Source organism: Nothoprocta perdicaria, unplaced genomic scaffold (assembly GCF_003342845.1).
Source record: "Nothoprocta perdicaria isolate Ctin4 unplaced genomic scaffold, notPer1 scaffold_343, whole genome shotgun sequence".
Lineage (NCBI taxonomy): Eukaryota > Metazoa > Chordata > Aves > Tinamiformes > Tinamidae > Nothoprocta > Nothoprocta perdicaria.
In genome coordinates, this window is record NW_020455581.1 from 203,100 (window position 1) to 222,270 (window position 19,171).

Consider the following 19,171-nt stretch of genomic DNA (forward strand, 5'->3'; position numbering starts at 1 on the left):
TGCACACAGTTCTACCACATGATAAACAGAATGACAAATACTTTTAAAAGACTAAAAAGAATTATAAAATACAACTCAAAGTAAAATAAAATATTATATYAAACCTGTATGTTAAAATAGTTCACTAATAAAAAACTGCAATAAAAAATACTAAACTTTACTAAAGAAATACTAAACTCAAATATTAAATGAAAAAAATACCAAAACAAAATAGAAACTCCAGAAATAAAAAGAACCTAGACAATTTGCTGATGTGCCCAAATGTCAAAATAAATCATTTTCTATAAACATTATTTCATTTGCTACAAAGCTAGAAACCGCATTAACCTGTTATTCTGACACTGCATTCAGATTTTCAGWWTATWTATATATATATACACACACAGATAAACAGATATAGGTATATATATGTATTTAAGTATTATGTATATATATGTATTTAAGTATTATGTGTATATATGTATTTAAGTACATATATATACATACACACACACACACAGGCTAGATGCCAAGGGGCTGGAGACCTTTCTTGCAGTCCTATTAACATCCTCTGCCCTGGCAAGGTCAGACCTGCCTGCCTGAGATGTTACCACATAAAATGAGTGGAACAGGAGGGAAGTTTAAAGATAAAAAGAAAAGGAAAAAAAAAAAAGAAAAAAGTGAATCCCAACAATTACTGGGCCACTGAGAAGCTGACTCTGCACCACAGCAGCTAACTGAATTACTGCACCAATGAAGTAGCTCCTCCGACCAGTCCATTGCTGCTGGCACTGCTCCTACGTAGCCCTAGATGCTTCACTTTCATCTTCCTCCACATAAATGGTTCTACCAGACAGAGCAAAAACACAAAACCTAAGTTTTTATTGTAATATTTCAAAGAGCAAAATCCATCATTGCTGTCTCCAACCATTGCTTTTCATGGAATCATACTATTTTAGCATGTTTTGTGTTAAATTATATTTAGTGAATTTATTTGGACATTCTCCTATCTGAGCAGCAACAGCAAGAAAAAAAAAACAGTGAAAATTTATTGCAATAAATCTTTAAAAATTGGCAGCTATTCTTTTTTTGTGGGGCTGTAGTAGAAGCAGCTACCAATTTATGTATATATATGTGTAGGATGAGACTTACAAAATCACAGATGGCAGATTTTCTTTCTATGAGCTCAGGGTACAACCTAACATATAGAGGCTCTACATAAATTACTGTTATATTTAAATTCAGGAAACATATAGAATGTATTCAAAATTCTGTACCTTCACAAGATTCAAAATAATTATGGGAGAGCCGAATCGCTGAAGCATTTGGTCAAAGTGAAGAGCAGCAACATGTGCAAAAGGATCTGCCTGGTCCACTGCAACAAACATAACAGACMATTCAAAAAGATGTCCAGAGAATCTCAGAACAGCTTTAATCAATTTTCCTTAAAATACTGTTTGCAAATATTTGCCAATTCTCTGATAATTATAATTATAATTCTATATATTCTTCCTTTCATATAAAGCTGCTTAAAAAAAAAATTAAATGTCCATTTCAGTAATTAAGAAGAGCAAGAAGATATCCTTCTGCTTTGTGATGATGCCAGTAACAAAATGTACTTGTGGCTAAACAAAGGCTAGGAACACTGTTTTGCTCCAAACATACAACATATTTATTTATTTATTTAAAAATTTGGGTTTTTAAAAAATATATTTTTGAGGATTAGCAGTACTTCATTTTGTTTTACTTTATCAATTTTTATTTTGTTCTAATTTGCAGTGGAATTTAACTTGAACTGTTACAAATTACAAATCAGTAACATATACATATGCCCCAAATGTTGAGCATGCAATTAATTTGTGGATCACTGACCCCATTAAATTTAGAGTAGACTTTTTCCTTCAAGTTCAATAGGTTAAAAATACATAATACTTTCTGGCAAACATAAGGAGCTGTATATAAGATAATACGTACAAATAAAGAGAACTTTTTAACAAGCTTTTTGTATTCCATTGTTGAATATGAAGTCTAATATGATGACTATTTTTTCTATTCAATTTCATCAAATGCACCAGTTTCTATGGGCAAATGTTTATATGCCATCATGTTTATTATAAAGAACACTGGCTTACCTTGAATTATAGATTCCCAAAGAACAAATGCACAGACAATTCTTTCAATTTGGCAAGTTCAATCTTCACTTATTCTCTCAGAATTTTCACTAGGATACAGTGCTAACCACAAGCTAGCAGAAAATATCACTTTTACCTACACGTTATGGGTGGCTTAGGCATCATAGTTGAAATATCTTGAGACCAGTAAAGGGGGACAGATCCTCGAACCTGCACATAGGAAGAATAGCTCCCCGCAGCGAATGACATAACTGAAGCATCATAGAGTATCTGTTCGGTTTCTACTTCATTAGCAACATCCCCCTAAAACAACCAGAAATAAACAAATGATATGGACAATACATTTCATAGTTGTTTGCATTACGGAGAACTGAATGGTAACAACAACCAGGGTACAGTTAACCTGCCAGGTACCAAACCATGGTAGGGACAACACTACTCATGGCTRGATTCCATTTGTCCCTAACTAGAGTTAAACAGATTTTTTCTACTCTATTTAAAAAATYTTATCAATATTTCTAAAAGCAACAACAAAAAATCTTCCAGTTACCTTACTGCTCTTAGAAATAATCATAGTCACGATAATAGTATCCAATAACATAATTTACAAGCAAAGCCCTAAAAACCCTCTAAAACATTTCAGGTCCTTGGTCAGTTATCAAGTTTTCAGTATGGTTTGAATAAAGCAAAACAAATGTGCCCCCCAAATGAAATCGCCTTTTATTTACCTCACAGTTTGACCCTCGTTTCAGAAATCGTGTTCCTGCAAATTTGCTTGATCTTCTGGCTATCAAGGTGACATATATTGGACGACCATAAATGAGCAGTTCTTGAAAGGGAARTTAAGGTTTATAAGCAATACGCATTTTTTCCTTCATTTAATTTATGCAAACATAAATTCTAAAAAAAAAATGAAGAAAGGTAGCATCAAAATGAAACAACAGTTTTACTCAAATGTCTTCAAGAGATGAACAGCATTGCCAAATTCCTTTTACAGTTGGGAAAGTGCAATTCCCTTTTCAACAGTCACTTTTAAAGAGCTTTGACAATGGAACTGACATTACAATATATCAAATATTTTTCACAACACAAGGAAGAGAAATATTTCCATTTTGTACAGTAAAAAAATGAGGTGAAATAGGTACAAGACTCAACTAAGGCCACAATACTGCTTTGGAAAATACTGTGTTAAAATCTTGGGAGCATCTATTTTCAGATCAATTACATTGGACCTCCTGTAGTTACCCGTCTGAAGAAGACAGATGAGTTGAAACCGCTTCAGCAACAATAACAACAACCGTAAGACAAAGACAAGCTACCACAGAAGCAGTGGGTGCTTTCTTTAAAGTTATTTATCTATCAAAACTGTAAGATAGTCTAAGGTGACTTTGCCACCTTGTACATCGTCCTAAGCATAAGGGAGGCACAAGAAAGCGGGAAAGACACATCTTTTCATCACATATCTAATACAAAGAGTATTAAGTCAATTAAAAGGCTTCTGCAAGCAAAATACCAGTTACCAGATCCACAGCCGTCACTTTAAGTAATACCAGAGATCCAACAGCAGTACACAAAAAAACAGGCCTAACTTCCTGCCTGGGAGGAAACCAATGCCTAGCAACTTGGCAAGCAAGGAAAGGCAAAACTGAATTTTGTAAGACCACCCCTAAAGCTTAAATTCATAACTGTATTCTGTATTTCCTGACACTTTTTTTTTTTTGGGTGACAGGCTGTTGAATTAACATGATGCTGTTGGTGATTAAATAATAGTGCCTCTGTAATACATGAGACTAACTAAGATGCTGAGATGGCATTTCTTTGTAATGAGATGTATTTGGATCTTTTCTCCTAGTACTACAAAATATATAGGTCTAGTTTATATTAAAAAAATTAGAAATATTCTATTATATTCTTAACCCTTTTCACATAGAAATCATGAAATCTTATCATTTTCTGCAGAAATGTAAAGGCAAGGATTTCTGATTTTTTTTTTTACTATTTTTATTTTTTAGTAAGAGAACTTTAGCCATTCACTTCTGTTTGTTCACGTTTTTTCGCCTTCCTCCAAAATATGTAAAAATGCAGCTGAACCTTAARTCCTCTCAGATTCTCTATTACTGATACCCACCCTTATGAAGTGTCTCAATGATAATCCAACCTACACAGGCAAAGGCCASATTACAAGATGCTAACTTTATTCTTTGGTCATAAAGCCTGTCAAGTTAATGAAAAAAAAAAAAATAAAAAGCAAAAAAAAAAAATTACATAACAAGAAAGATTATTCACATAATAACAAAATTTTTTAATAATTTGAGATGTTCCAATTTCTTAGTTGATAAACCAACACTTTTTACAACAGCAGAAGGATACTTGATTGCCCACAGAAGCCATGGATAATATAGAGCAGCCAGTCACGGTGAACAGTATTTTTTACTACCTCCAGAAGCTTGGCATTCCACACATACTTTTCGTAAGGCTTGCTGCAAATCCCCAATACACCTAGGAAATTGTCACAATAAAAACGCATTAGCAGTTAAAGACAATCTTAATTGTACCGGATTATTTTTAAACTCCGGTCATTTGACCTTAATTTTGATTTCCCTTGGCTACAGGTGAGCATGTCATTTGCCTTTATCCCTGAAGTTTGTCAAACACAAACATCTTCAACCACATGCCAAAATCCAGAATTTAACGAGTTTTATATTTTTTTACAATTGCCAGTCAACAGACTATTTGTGTACCCTTAATGTATGGTCATAGTAGACTTTGCAGAAGTTTCTCATACTACCAGCACTGAAGAGACCTCTACATGGGAGCAGCAAGATTTGATTGTACAGAAAAGAATACAAGTTGTGAATCYAAACGAAAGGAAAAGATACTCTCAAAGGAAGACTTTACAGAGCTTTTTAATTCTGCATCTGGATTTACCAGATATTCTCTTGAAGATCATGTATAACTTTGACATCTCTTCCAAAAGTATTTACYCTTCCCGTGTCATATACACAGGTTTTCTTCATTTGCACTGACATAAGAAAAAACAATTTCTGCAGTCTCTAAATTAAAAATACATTTTTGATATATATCTAGAACCCAATTCTTTACCTGTTTTAAAAATTAGGATCAACTGGCACTAAAAACTAGTGAGGGCAACTGAGAAGAAACAGGACAAAAACTAAATTCTTTACCAGTTAGAATTTTTTTTGCGCTTTTTTCAAACTACATTTCTGACAGTGAAAGTTATATAATAGCAGTAAATATGCCAATCACTGCAGCCAAATGGTCTGCTTAGAGGAAAAGATGAATTCCCCTAAAAGACTGAAAATGAACTCTTACTACCTAGTCACCCAAGCTTACTGAAAGCCCAGAGAAAAATCAAGGTTTTGTAACCAGCACGGTGACGGAGTGCATACTTTCAGCGGAATTTAGCCACAAAAGATTTCTGAGCAATTTTGTCTTCCTCATTCCCAGCATTGCTTTGATGCATTAAGTTCAGCCTGATTCTTCCTGAACAATTAATAGCACTTTTTTTTTGCACATGTTCTGACATATGAATGGCCACAGCACCAGTATAAATGAGAGAAACGAGCATGGTCCAACAGTACATGCAGCCAGGGAAGGAAATCTGCCTGACAGGAATGGAAGCAGCACAGGAACCAAACCATATACAAGGTGAGTGCATGCCAAAAGGATGAGCAAGAATTGAGAACCCAGCACTTATTAAATGACTTCTTTGTGTAGCTGAGCAGAAAGCAGTAAAGAATATATGCCTGCTCTAACGAGTCTAATGAATCTAGTCTCATATTAAGATTATTATAATTGGCCCTTCAAAAAGTCAAGTCAATCTAACGAGGAAGTCTCTCATTGATGGTGAATGCAACATTCAGACTTGATCTATAATATGTATCTATGTACTCAAAAGAAACTGTGTTCTATACTGTCATAAGAAGCTCAATTGTATCTCCACAGCTGCTTGGGATCACTTTCACAGCAATGTATTCATTAAATTGAATCAAAGGTAACACTTATTTCAGATATTCTGTAGTTAAACATGGTAAGAAAGTGGTGTCACATAAACAATAACAGTCAAAAAATACAAGGCAATTTTTGCTGATAGTGCATTTCAAAAATCAGAACAAATCACTGAACAGTAAAAACTAAAAAGATCTATTTCAATAAAATGGAATACAACCTGAAGAGTTATGGAGGGGGCTTATTTTTGGAAGGGCAACATATAAGGGAGAGAGTTTTGGTCATCCTGACAATCTTCTGAGCATATCAGATGCAAAGTGAAAGGTTGCAGTTTTCAACTGAAATCAGTAATTTTTCTTAGCCTTCCTGATAGTGCTTACTAAATAAAATTAATTCTAAATTCATAAAAATTCTTTGTCATCAATATTTTCCAACATGAAACAAAACAAGATTTATTGATAGTAGAAAACTAGTTGTTGCTTCCAATTTTGTTGTTAATTAACTCCTATCAGGATTCTTATTAATCCGTTGGAAAATCAATTGCTGAAAAATGACAGCATGCTCAATTATCTCCCTGAGTTGCAATGTAAAGTACGAAAACAATGATTAATCACCTGCAGAAACTGCATTGTTCACATTCTAATATTTGTAATTGGTGCCTTATGTAATCTTTTATTAACCGTATCAGACTATAAGGCTATAAAGCTACTGATCAATACAGAATAACTGAATGTTTCTCAACAGCAAACTTCAGTGTAATATATTATAAATGTACTCTTGACCAAGCACATTTGTTTAGATAGATTTACTTACCACTTCCACCTTGTGTTGAAAGTCCTTCGTCTTCAAATATATCAAAACTCTCTTGCCGAGCCTGGGTTGTTTCAGGTTTTAGTATCTCAAGGGGCATTCTCAGAATAGTTAGATTATACTGAAGGGAATGGGAGAGATCATAGCTGTAACTGATCAAAAAGAAAGGTCACATTTACTAATAATTATAGAAGCAAAGGATTTTTCTCAAAGCCCTTACACTCCATTGGTACTTGCATTAGTAGGCAGTACTATTTTGTCCACAAAGAAAAATGACATTGAAATAACATACAGAAATGCTCATCCTGTACTAACAAATTAAATGGATAACTTACAAAAGAAGCTTTATGAACTCATAAGTTGTTTCTAGTATTATAGTTGAAGCTTTATTTATATTCTTATTAAAGTTTCAACATACTTTTTGATCAAAGGTTATCTACAAGCTTAATTCACTATGCACCAAGAAGCAATCTCTCAAATAAAACATAGCTATTCTAGCAGAGATATCCACATATATAAACAATCTAATTTGTCTGAGAAGTCTGCACTACTGAAAACAGCCAAAGATTTTGTACACAAATGCTGTATCTGTCCTCAGATTTGTGACTGCAGCAGACACATTCTAAAATAGTGGCTGCTAAATAAGCAAAAGCTTTTTATTAGTTCTGTAACAGTAACAAATTCTGTATCTTGTGTCTATCACACTGACAGCACTCTACACTCACTGCTAAATTTTCTGTCACTAGAATTTACCTCCCCTAAGAGGAATCAAAGTTAAAGAACACTTAAATCAGAAATACAAACACATTTCCATTTTAGCATAAGGCAGCATCAGTGATTACTGGTCCTCCAGTAAGTTTAGAAATTCATTATTAAAAACATATACATATATAAACACACATAAAAAGATATATGACACACACACCCACACACATATATATATAAACAAATATATATTTGTATATCGTTCCCCTTAGAACAAATGTTTTCTTATAACTTTTCTTATAACACTAGTCAGGATTTCTATGAAAATTATGACAGAAACAAATCTGCTGTGACTTCAGCCACAGAGACTTTAAACTCAGCTCCTAATTGTAAGAATGTTATAGAGCCATCTCTCCCTTCTAAGTACAACCAAGAAAAAGATATGCACTTGTCACCTTTGAGCAGAAACTTGAGCAGAAACTAGATACCAGGCCATAAAATAGGCTCAAGAGACAAAGCAGCAAAACTAATGGAAGCCTATCTTGAAGGCTTCACTCCTAATCAGTCTGCTGATGTAGGAAGCAGGTTCAAAAGAGAAAAATGGATAAGCAGTAAAATCATACAGATCTTATTTCCTTGGAAGATCAAGCTGAAGATGCTGGGTATCAAAATCCAAAAGCAGAATCTTAAAGGAAGTGTAAGTATACACATTTTAAAAGGACTCACTAACACTTACCTGAAGTAGAAGTTGCTAGAAAGGTCCACATTTTGAAAGATCCTCAGATATCTATGAAAATAACATAGATTAAAGGGAAAATTACTTCTTTAACCAGATACATCCCCAAAAGTCATTCAGAGGACCTCAGCAAGTAAACTACATATAAAATACTGATTCTTGTTATAAATTCTCTATCTTGCTATAATTAAATGTTTTGACAGTTACTTCCACAAGAATATCAGAATCATGATTAAATCAAACATTCTTTTTTTTAATCCACTGTACTTGTGCATCAGTGATTGTCTTTTAGACAGCTGAAGATCCAATTGCAGTTCTATTTTCATCATATGTGAGTCACATTCTTTACAGCTTATACAAGAAAAATTCCAACCGTACTACACAAGATTAAAGTTTTTCACAGTAGCAAAAAAGTATCCATTTCAACCTACTGTACAAGTTCCCACAAGAAACCATAGCACTGTCTATGAAGGATAAAATACCTAGCATCATAAATGTTTATATAATAACTTAGATAATACATTCTGTTGCAATCTAAGAGACTGAGGTATCCTATTAGGCATACCTTAACGTCAAAACTTCCAGAATAACTACCATTATCTGCCATTAGTTTATCATAATCTAGCATAATTTTTAAGTTATTCACACATTAATACATGCTGTGAAATAACTTAAATAAACCATTTCCCTGGTATTTTATATATACTAAAAAAATAAAAAATCATTCTGATAAAAGCAATGTACATCTGTTTGTACATTTCATGCAAGATTTCCTGATGATCCAAGGCCCAAGGCYATTCCTTCAGGAAAACCCATGAACACACAGAAAGGGAAAAAGAAGCTAAAGCTGACAAAAGAAATCCACCATATATTGGTGATTATATCATATTTTATATTTATTTTATGTTCATCACCCCCTACATTCACCCACTAGATTCTGGTAGCACAGAATCATGAAATTAAAACATCCAGCTAACACTTCCTGAAGAACACAGATCTCAGGTGAGATTCACATAATGCTAGAGTGACTGGAAAAAAAGAAACGAACAGCACCTCAGGCAATTTGAACCAGTATTAGCACTATACTGCSCTCGTAAGTACAATATTTACGTTGACTGCTTCCTCGTGAGTATTTGCTAGGATATAGCTTTGGCACRTAATTGCTGTGAAGATGTTGACAAAACCTGTGAGAGACGGTAACAACTGTATTTACACTGCAGGTTACAGACCACAGAAATCATGGATGGATCAAAACCTCCATTCTGCTGTACTAATTTATCATCTAATTTCAATGGATTGAATGACATGCCAATAGAAGGAAATTTGTGAAGGAAAACTCTGGTTATAATCCCACATTACTTAGTATTCAAAAAGTATACACCATTTACCACCGTTACTTACCTGGCTTCGTCAGGGTGAGTGACTCTTACAGAGTCATTTGGAATGTAGATCATATTTGTATCTTCTATTTTATATATTGCATGACCTCCAATATCTGCCATCTTTCTCCTTTTTGTTATTAACACAATGTAGTAGCCCTCTAAAAACCTGACAAAACCTGTTAAAACAGCATTAAAAATGCCTTTAGGTGGATGCTTTAATTGATTTCATCATACCTATATGTAAAAGACAGTATCAGAACTATTTAAGACTTCACAGAATTTTTAGAAGTTTGTGTTCTTAATTTTAGTGTGCATATATGTAAAATAWAGATACAGATACAAAATCACATATCCTTTCAATTCACCTGCAGTAAATGTTAATCAACAAAGCAAGTTCATAGTTCTATGCAAATTTGTTTTTAATAAAATACTGCTGTATCACAGTGTATACTAAGTTTTAACAATTAATAAATCACATGRATTAGGCTCTAAGTTACTGTTTTGAAGGGTTGCTGCTGGTGTCTAATCTTAAAGTCAGTAATACAGCTACTTTGTCAACAAAATATTAATTGAAAAATATCACAGTTCACATTCTTGTATTTATATTCAGTTCTTTAAGCTTTGTATCACAACATAAAAGAGCAGGAAGGGTCAAGAATATTCGTTTTCCTCCCTGTCACTGCTGGAGGCTGCAATATGATTGAATGAACAGCAATTGCCTCCTTCTGCCTTATTAGCCTCCCTTGGGAGAATGCTCTCACCTCCACAAGGAAAGAGACCCTGCTGACAGTAAGAAACAAAGGTTTCCATTTGCAGCAGCCAAGTTATTGAATTTCAGTTGTTAAAGAGCAGTCAAACTTCTCCTATATCCTTCCGGTATTGAAATGAGTTAGGAAAACACTCTCTGTGAATCTCACCAAATATTATCATCCTAAAGTCTGACCTTTCCTATCTGCATGCGTTCCTCCCTTTAAAAGCAGTTTCTATCTTTAAACACTGGACACTGTGTGATAACTTAGCCCATCAGCATCTTCAGTCTGGGACTAACTGGCACCGAAATGCCAGTCACTTGGTCAAACGTGAAAAAGAAGTATTTAAATGCTACACTATAAGAAGGTAACCAAAAAGAAAAGTAGTCATCTCTCTGAATGCTATGTGATAAAGAAATACAACCTAACAGTGGACATTGACTTTTTTTTTTTCCTTTTATGTGAGAGCTTTGTGAGCTCTGGAAGTCGGGGCTCCTATTTACTACCTCTCTCCCTTAGTAACAAAGGACAGACTAGCTATACGGCAACACTCACCCTTAAATTGGTCATCTGTTTACACAAAACATAAGGAAACTTAATTGAGACTGCAATTTCTCCAATATAAATCAATAAAATAAATCACAAGGAGACAAAGAGATGTACAATACGCCATATCTCCTTAAGAACCAAAGACAAAAAACAAGCAAGAAACTTACCTACTACACCAAAAGCAGAGACAGCTCGAGATAATCCAGAAGAGCCCTTCTGCCCAATCTTTGTTCTGTTCCCCAGATCTAAGCGGCCAAGAAGTTCCCTCACCTCTTGTTGTGTATACACATGCTTTAAAATAGGGGGAAAAAAGAAAACGAAAAAAGAAAAAAAAAATTGCTTAGTTTACTGTTTTGGTCAATAAGGGTCATTTCATGTCAGGGAATAATCGAATTTACTTAATATAAAATAAATCAATATAGAAATAAATTCTGTTCTGTATTCTCCTTCACCTCTTTCAGTCCTATCAATACTCCTGCGTTTTATGCACAGAGACTCCTATTCACTGCAACAGAAATACTCATGCATGTCTATAAAGTCAAGCGTGCCTAACTTGCAAGTTTTTAAACCATAAACTTCTTAGCAGAGGACCTTATTCTGTTTTGCACCTTAAAATTCTTGTTGCCAAGGCTTATTTTGCTTCAGGCATTATATATCAGAAACCTAAATATTTGTGTATGTGGTATATAAGTTTCTTCTGCATTTTGAACAACATAGCTGAGCATAAGAAAACCACGAGGAGTATACAGGCAGCAATCTGAAGAAGAGAGGGAAATGTTCAGTAAAGTGAATGTGATTTTTGGAGAGGTCTTGTCCCTTTTCACATAGAATTAATTATTAGCATGGCAATAATGCATGCAGCTGACATACGAGCAGAGACTTGTTGACCTTGCTCTGAGCAAGAGATTGGACTAGACAATCTTCAGAGGGCCCTTCTGACCTCAARTGTTCTATGACTCTGTGACTTGGTAATACATCTTTGTTGAGGRGGGAGAAAAAAAGGTGTTTAAATTTATCTTTATAATAAACAGAATGACTTGAAACAACTGCAAACGTCCACAAGAAAAGCGATACTCACTTTATCATCAATTATGACCAAATCCTTTGGTTCAGTGCGATCTATTTTCAACACACGGTACTTGGTTTCTGCAGGATTACTTCCAACAAGAAAATACCGCTGATTAAAAGAACAAGGGAGGGAGAGACAGGATATTATACAGGATGAGAAAATGCACTGAAACCCATTATAACRTAATACATCAACAGTGACATTTACATGCTTGTAGATTAATTTCAATTAACATCAAACGAGCTGTGCTTCACGTGGACTGCACATAACCTGTTTTAGACACCAATACCTTAGGTAGGTACATTTTTATACAATCTTTACTATTTGAAAGACCTCATTGCTAATTCTGCCACCTAGGCTTGCTTAGTTCATGCTGAACAAACAACAGCAAAAGAAAGAAAAGTGCTTGAAGTTCAAGGCAGGCCTCTAGTTAGTGGTGTCCCCCCRGGGGTCGGTCCTTGGTTCAGTCCTGTTCAATTTATTCATCAATGACCTGGATGAAGGGCTGGAGTGCCCCCTCTGCAAGTTGTTGATACCAAACTGGGAGGAGTAGCTGATAGCCCTGAGGGCTGTGCTGCCATCCAGAGGGACCTGGACAGACTGGAGGACTGGGCGGCGAGAAACCTCATGAGGTTCAACAGGGGCAAGTGCAGGGTCCTGCACTTGGGGAGGAATAACCCTGGACACCAGTACAGATTAGGGGTGGACCTGCTGGAGAGCAGCCCCGCAGAGAGGGACCTGGGTGTCATGGTGGACGACAAGTTGACCATGAGGCAGCAGTGTGCCCTGGTGGCCAAGAAGGCCAACGGGATCCTGGGGTGCATTAAGAAAAGCGTCTCCAGCAGGTCGAGGGAAGTGATCATYCCCCTCTRCTCAGCCCTGGTGAGGCCACATCTGGAGACTGYGTCCAGTTCTGGGCTCCCCAGKACAAGAGGGATGTGGAGCTGCTGGAGAGAGTCCAGCGCAGGGCTACCRGGATGATCAGGGGCCTGGAACATCTGCCCTATGAGCAAAGGCTGAGGGAGCYGGGCCTGTTCAGCCTGGAGAAGAGAAGGCTGAGGGGGGACCTGATCAGTGTCTATAAAATATACTCCAAGGGAGGCAGTGAGGAGGAGGGGGCAGCCTCTTTTCAGTAGTGCCACTGATAGCACTAGAGGAAAAAGCCACAAACAGAAGCACCAAAAGTTCCACAAGAACKTAGAAAACATTTCTTAACAGTGAGAGGTGACAGAGCCCTGGCACAGGCTGCCCAGAGAGATTGTGAAGTCTCCTTCTCTGGAGATATTCCAAACACACCTGGACACAGCCCTGTGTCACATGCTCTAGGTGACCCTRTGTGTGCAGAGGGGGTTGGACTAGATGATCTCTAAAGGTGCCTTCCAATCTTAACGATTCTATGACTCTATGCTTCTATTTCAGGATTGTACCAATTARCTTCATGTTTTTATTTGCAGTTGTTATGACAAACTTTTCACCAATTATTTTTCTACAACATTCAAGCTTCATTTGACCAGCATTGCTGATTAAAAATCTTGACCTTTTAAAGACTAGCTTTATTTCTCATTTCAATTATAAAAGAACACCAGATAACTACGTGCTCTGTCCATTTCTCATTTAAAGGAGAATAGTATAAATGAATTTTTGTATTTAGAAGAATTAACAGTAAGAACAGATTACAGAACTGACTTGCTGTAGGCAACTCTTGTTTCATTAATTCATTTAATCAGTGAAGTCCTACCACACAGCAGGATGTAACCATTAATAACGCTCAGCCTAGTAGGAAAGCATGGCAAGTTCATGTGCGCCTAGATGGACAGATCTAAACTTTAYTAGTCACATGGATTTAAGATGTGAGAGAGAAAATCAATAACCGCATTCACACAACATGCAGATCTCATAATTTATACCAATTATATTTTCAAAAGTCTTCAAAGTCAAAATATCTACAATGAAAGAAGAACCTAAAGCCCTACGCAGCTCCTGGTATGTTACAGAAAGTTTAGCTGAAGTCAGCAAAAACTTTAAAGATGAAAAAAATCTTTATTAATTAAAAAATATCACCACGACCACCACCACCTGGCTCTACCTTGTACACAGGTATCACAGTGTGCACTGAGCAGAGCAGACAGAGCTTGTTGTTGACCACCCATTGCTAAATGATACTGAGGAAGGTCCTTCAAGGTCACACTGCATCTCTGCACTCCCTCCCTGAACTCTCTGGATGAGCATGGAGATGTAGGAAGCCATTCCCGGTTATGCAGCAGTAGCAACGCACTGAGCCCAGCTGGGGCTCCATGGGCTGCCCCCTCTCCAGAAAATCACTTGGGGCCAAGACTGGCACTTCCAAGGGAAAGCAAAAACCCAGGGAGCGGGCTGCAGTCCCACTGCCTGAGACTGAATGGCACAAGACGAGGAGGTAGCCCCCAGCAGCAAGAAACACCAACCCACCACRACAGACACCTCCAGAGACCACACTCTGAGGCACACAGATATTCTCTTTTTGCAGTAGAAAGTAAATAGACAGAGGGAATATCTTTTCCCTCATTCCATTTGTAATACATAAATTTGGCTTCCGTTTTAAGAATAAATGCTGCTTTTCTGTTTGCGGAGACGTATTTAACAACTAATATCAAACCACAGTAAATAGTTCCTAATACAGGTTAGTTACCATATACTGTCATCTGTTCCCATGTCCAGCTCATTATATGGGCATAACCTCTCCAAAAAGTGACTGACCATTATGATTTCTGATTTCTGACAATTATGACTGGCTCCCCACTAATACCCTTCTGCCCTGCTCTGCAAGAGAAGACTACATTCAAAACTGGAACAAGGCACATGCATATCCTACCGAGAGACAGACTAACACAGCTGCAAAGCACAACACTATTACTAAGCAAGTTCACTTGGACACTTTTCTGGTTSCATTTTAGCCAAGTGAGTAAAAAACAAGCAAGTTCTATGAGAAATGCATCAGCCTGGCAGCTGCCCCCCGGGCTCTGCACAGCCACGTGCAGACAAGAAGCCACTGCCCAGAACCAGGCAGGAGAGATTCAAAGAGAAGCTACTGGATCTGCACACTGTCACAGCACRGCCGCAGAGCGCTGTGCTGAGCAAGCTCTCTTTGAAGTCCCCTAARGACTAATTTACAGTTTTTGCTTTTATTTTAAATAATCGAAAGGTGGCCTGTATAATATACTRAGGAAGGTCAGCCTAGAACAGGATTAAACCCAGCATCCAAAGTTGAAAAAGTCTTCCTAGAAGGCCAGGCAATGGGAAATCTCTATTTAGCACGAGGGATACCGATCCACTATGTTAGAGACTATTTCTGTAGCAGTAATAAAGAGGTCTGCAAAATTTCTGCATTTGGACAAATCCCCATAACCAGAAACTCAAAATTGGACTTCTGCTTGGGAAGTTTGCAGCAGTGTCTCATATTCAACTGCCCTAGAGTTACACGGAGAGCTGCATCATGATGTTCAAGATAATTTCAACTTTCAAGATTTGAAATGAAAAAAGACAGTATGAAAACTAACAACACACACAAAAAAAGGCAAAAAAAAAGATATGTCATCCTTAGCTGCTTCTGCTACCTAGTTTATCCATCTAATGAGTAACCGTGGTAGACTTGCTCCATGATATGGAGCAAAAGTAATTATCAGAGATGGATATTGCAGTTAAATTTGCCATCACATGAATACCAGGGAAAAGTAAATAACAAATAAACACAACACAGAGCACGTTATCATCATGCAAGTTGATTTCTAAGCTTGTTATATAACAGTTGTAAAAATAATCAAAGCTAAAATGAGCTGCATTATTTACAACTACTTTGATTATCAGAAATGACTGCAGTAAAACAAACAAAAATTCATAGGTAAGAAACACTCCTGGAGATTTCTCTCTTCTTCTGTTTCCTACGAAGTTGAACTGAATGCATACAGGCATTTTCTGACGGTCTTAAACAATTCTACTCTCCAGCAAACACACCTATATTTAATTAACAGACAAGCTTGACCAGCACAGACTTTCTCAGCAGAACAAGGATAAACTGCACCGTCTGCCTCATACTGCTCTGACCATGTTCATCATCATCTTCCTCTTCACCTGAGACGAAACAGACTGTTTCCAGGCTTTGCTTGCCACTGCTTTTGGCTGAATCTCACTAACAAGCGTGCTGTGCTGACCACAGCAGTGCACCATGCAGGTACCTGCCTAGGAAATGTGACCTGAGGTTCAATTTATTGCACAAGTATCACAAAGCAACCACAAGACAGATACAATTTTTAGTCATCTCTACCTGGGACTGAGTTTTAACCAAARAAATGTAACTGAAAGACTTCATATCCTCCTTTTATCACGGTTTTGATTCAGGCAARCTAAAGAAAGCAGCTTCTTGTAAAACAGTCTAAATAAAATAAAAAGCTTCTTACAGTGAATTTTTGTTTATAATGGCAGGGTAATAGTCCTGAAATCAAACATTCTGCCCACCAAAAAAAAAGGTTTTCAGAAAATTAATTCTTTGAACTGCTGGTTTAAAATGAAGATTGGCTTCTTCATATAGACAAACTACCTTTCAGGAAATGTAAACACTGTAAAGATAACATTATTATATGTCTCTATTGATGTGTATATTTCATTTTAATTGAGTTTACCTGCAACGTTTTTAAAGTTTATTAAAAAGCATTTAAGATCAACAGAAAGAAATGCTGATAAAAGATGAAAAATTTCCTGACTCCTATTAAATTTTAAAGCCTCGTATTTCTTTCACTGATTAAAAAGCAACAAGGAGGTTAATCAGTAGGGGGAAAAAAGGTGCCAAAAGCTAAAAGTTACTTGAAACACATCGGTCCACTGATGTGGCCAATTTTAAAATTTGCAAAGAGTATAAATTTAAAAAAAAAAAATAGAACATATACAAAATACTCAGGATAAAACAATCCAGCTTTGGCACATGAATATRTCTAAAAGCACAAGCTCTAAGGAAGATTCGTTTTTTTATTAATGTGCTAGTCATTCTTTCTGTCAGACTACACCAGCAGCTGAAGAGAAATGCTGGGTTGCCTAAGGAGAGAGCCTCATAAGAAAACTGCGTCCGGATCACAGGTTTCAGCACAATATTGAGATGTCTCTGCTGTAGTACATGCTCAAGTGGGCAGTGCTCATCATCTGCTATCCAGCCTTCACAACAAACCTCTTTCATAACAGACACAAAGTTAGGCAGGAAAAGGTTTGTCTCTTTTTCATGTTTTTGAGGTACTGAACAACAATCCTTTAAGACCTAAACCAGATAATAAACAGGGTTTAAATAAATAAATAAATAGGTTCAGCCTGCTCACTTTACTAAGCAATGAACAGGCAGAAAATTAATGGCACCTAGATGAAAGGTCCAGCAAAACCTAAATTACATTTTCTCCTTCTATTGATCCCATGAAAATTAAGGGAATGTCTTTCACYTCTCCTCTGTTCCCATGCAAATGGGTAGAAATGATAAAGTTGTGAAGAAAGAAGAGCACATAAGGGACAAAAAGAAGCACCTGAAAAGGGCAAAGATTCAGCTGCTGTGCTCCACGCTTCCCATGATCTACTGGAATCCTTCAAAACAAGCCCTTTGGAGATGAGGAACATCAAGAATGCACCCTGCCAAACACCATTCTTAGAGCAGAGGAATAAATCTTCTACATCCTAAAAATACAACATGATGTAATTCCCATTTGTCCCACTGCAACTATGTATTTTTTATTTTTAAAATCCCAGTAAGGACTTTCCTCTTGCCACTTCCATTGGGCAGCTGCTCAGGATTCTCCCTTCTAATTTTCTGTTGAAGTTGTTAATCATCAATCYATCATCAATGCGTTTTTTCAACCAAAAGCTTCTCCTCACTTTAGCATCTATGCTGCTAGAGTGTTTTTAGAAATACRAAGAATTGTACCCCTTTCCAGCATTATCTCTGCTCTCTGTTACTTAACCATACCTTCACCAAACCTGTTCCAGGTTGAATTCTTATTTCTTAAACATGTATGAACAGAAAGTCTACAAAATAYACCAGATAAGGCCTCATTAAACAGATACAGCATTAGTGTTTCTTATTAACAGCTGTATCACTGAAGAGCCCATCTGCATTTTTTTCCCTAGAGTTTTCTTCATTAGCAGCTCAGCCATCCTTTCTTCAAAAAATGATTCCCAGGGAAACGTAGAACAAGAGAAAAAATATAGCTTTTTCCTAAAGCAACTGATGCCCCTTTTAAGGTGCAACTTTCACATGCACTACTGTGCTATCCYTTTTGATCTTTTTTCAATCCTTCCTGAATAGCACATAGTCGTCAAAACTTATTTTCTTCATATCACCATTATTCCAAGTATCTCCTGTCCTCAGATCCCACACCAGCATATTATGTTCTATTTTATTGCCCACATTTAAGAGACAATGCATTTCTGAACTTCACCAAATTCCTGCTCTCTTATCCTGCTCTCTTACCCACTCCATCTTGCTCAGTCTTGCCAACACTACTCCTGCAGTATCACTACAGACATAATGAGATGGTGTTCAAATGAAAGAGGGGATCTTTTGTTGACAATTTGACCACAGACTGATCTCATAATTAATTAACTTAACCATCTTCTATGATCTTGACTTTATTAAACTTTGCTTTTGTCAAATATATTTAAAATATTTCTAAAGAGAAATTAAAAAAAAAATCCACACAGTGCTCCCCTGGGGAAAAAAAAAAGTCAGACAAAATTTACAGGTAATCGTGTTAGTCACACAGCTTAATACACTTCTTCAAGTCATCTGGGTATTATGGAGATGAAGCCTGTAGAAGAATAGCATAGTATTAATTAAGCCTCATAATAACCTGCAAGATAGGTAAGCAATAACTCCTTATAGATGGATTTTTTTTGTGTCTCAGCACCTGAGCGGAATGAGCATTTCCACTGGACCAGCACTTTCAGTTTGGCTCTTTTGGAGAATACATGCAAGTTAGGTCTTCTCCTGAAGAAGAGAAGAAGAAAACTTCTTTCATTTCTTATTATTTATATTGCTGAAGTATCTCTACTGCCCTCTGGTGTGCATTTCAACAGTCAAATCC

At 36.5% G+C, this 19,171-nt stretch overlaps 1 protein-coding gene across 1 annotated transcript in view; it reads right to left on the reverse strand.

Annotated features, from left to right (window-relative positions):
* The window catches only part of FIG4 (FIG4 phosphoinositide 5-phosphatase), a 61,387-nt gene that overhangs the window by 39,210 nt on the left and 3,006 nt on the right, over window positions 1-19,171 (reverse strand). Inside the window, exons 2-10 of the mRNA XM_026043970.1 lie at window positions 12,090-12,188; window positions 11,179-11,302; window positions 9,733-9,889; window positions 8,332-8,382; window positions 6,894-7,042; window positions 4,482-4,610; window positions 2,840-2,940; window positions 2,252-2,414; window positions 1,257-1,354 (exon numbers count right to left, since the gene is read on the reverse strand). Coding sequence (XP_025899755.1) covers window positions 1,257-1,354; window positions 2,252-2,414; window positions 2,840-2,940; window positions 4,482-4,610; window positions 6,894-7,042; window positions 8,332-8,382; window positions 9,733-9,889; window positions 11,179-11,302; window positions 12,090-12,188 — 1,071 coding nt within the window. The remainder of the gene's footprint in view (window positions 1-1,256; window positions 1,355-2,251; window positions 2,415-2,839; window positions 2,941-4,481; window positions 4,611-6,893; window positions 7,043-8,331; window positions 8,383-9,732; window positions 9,890-11,178; window positions 11,303-12,089; window positions 12,189-19,171) is intronic.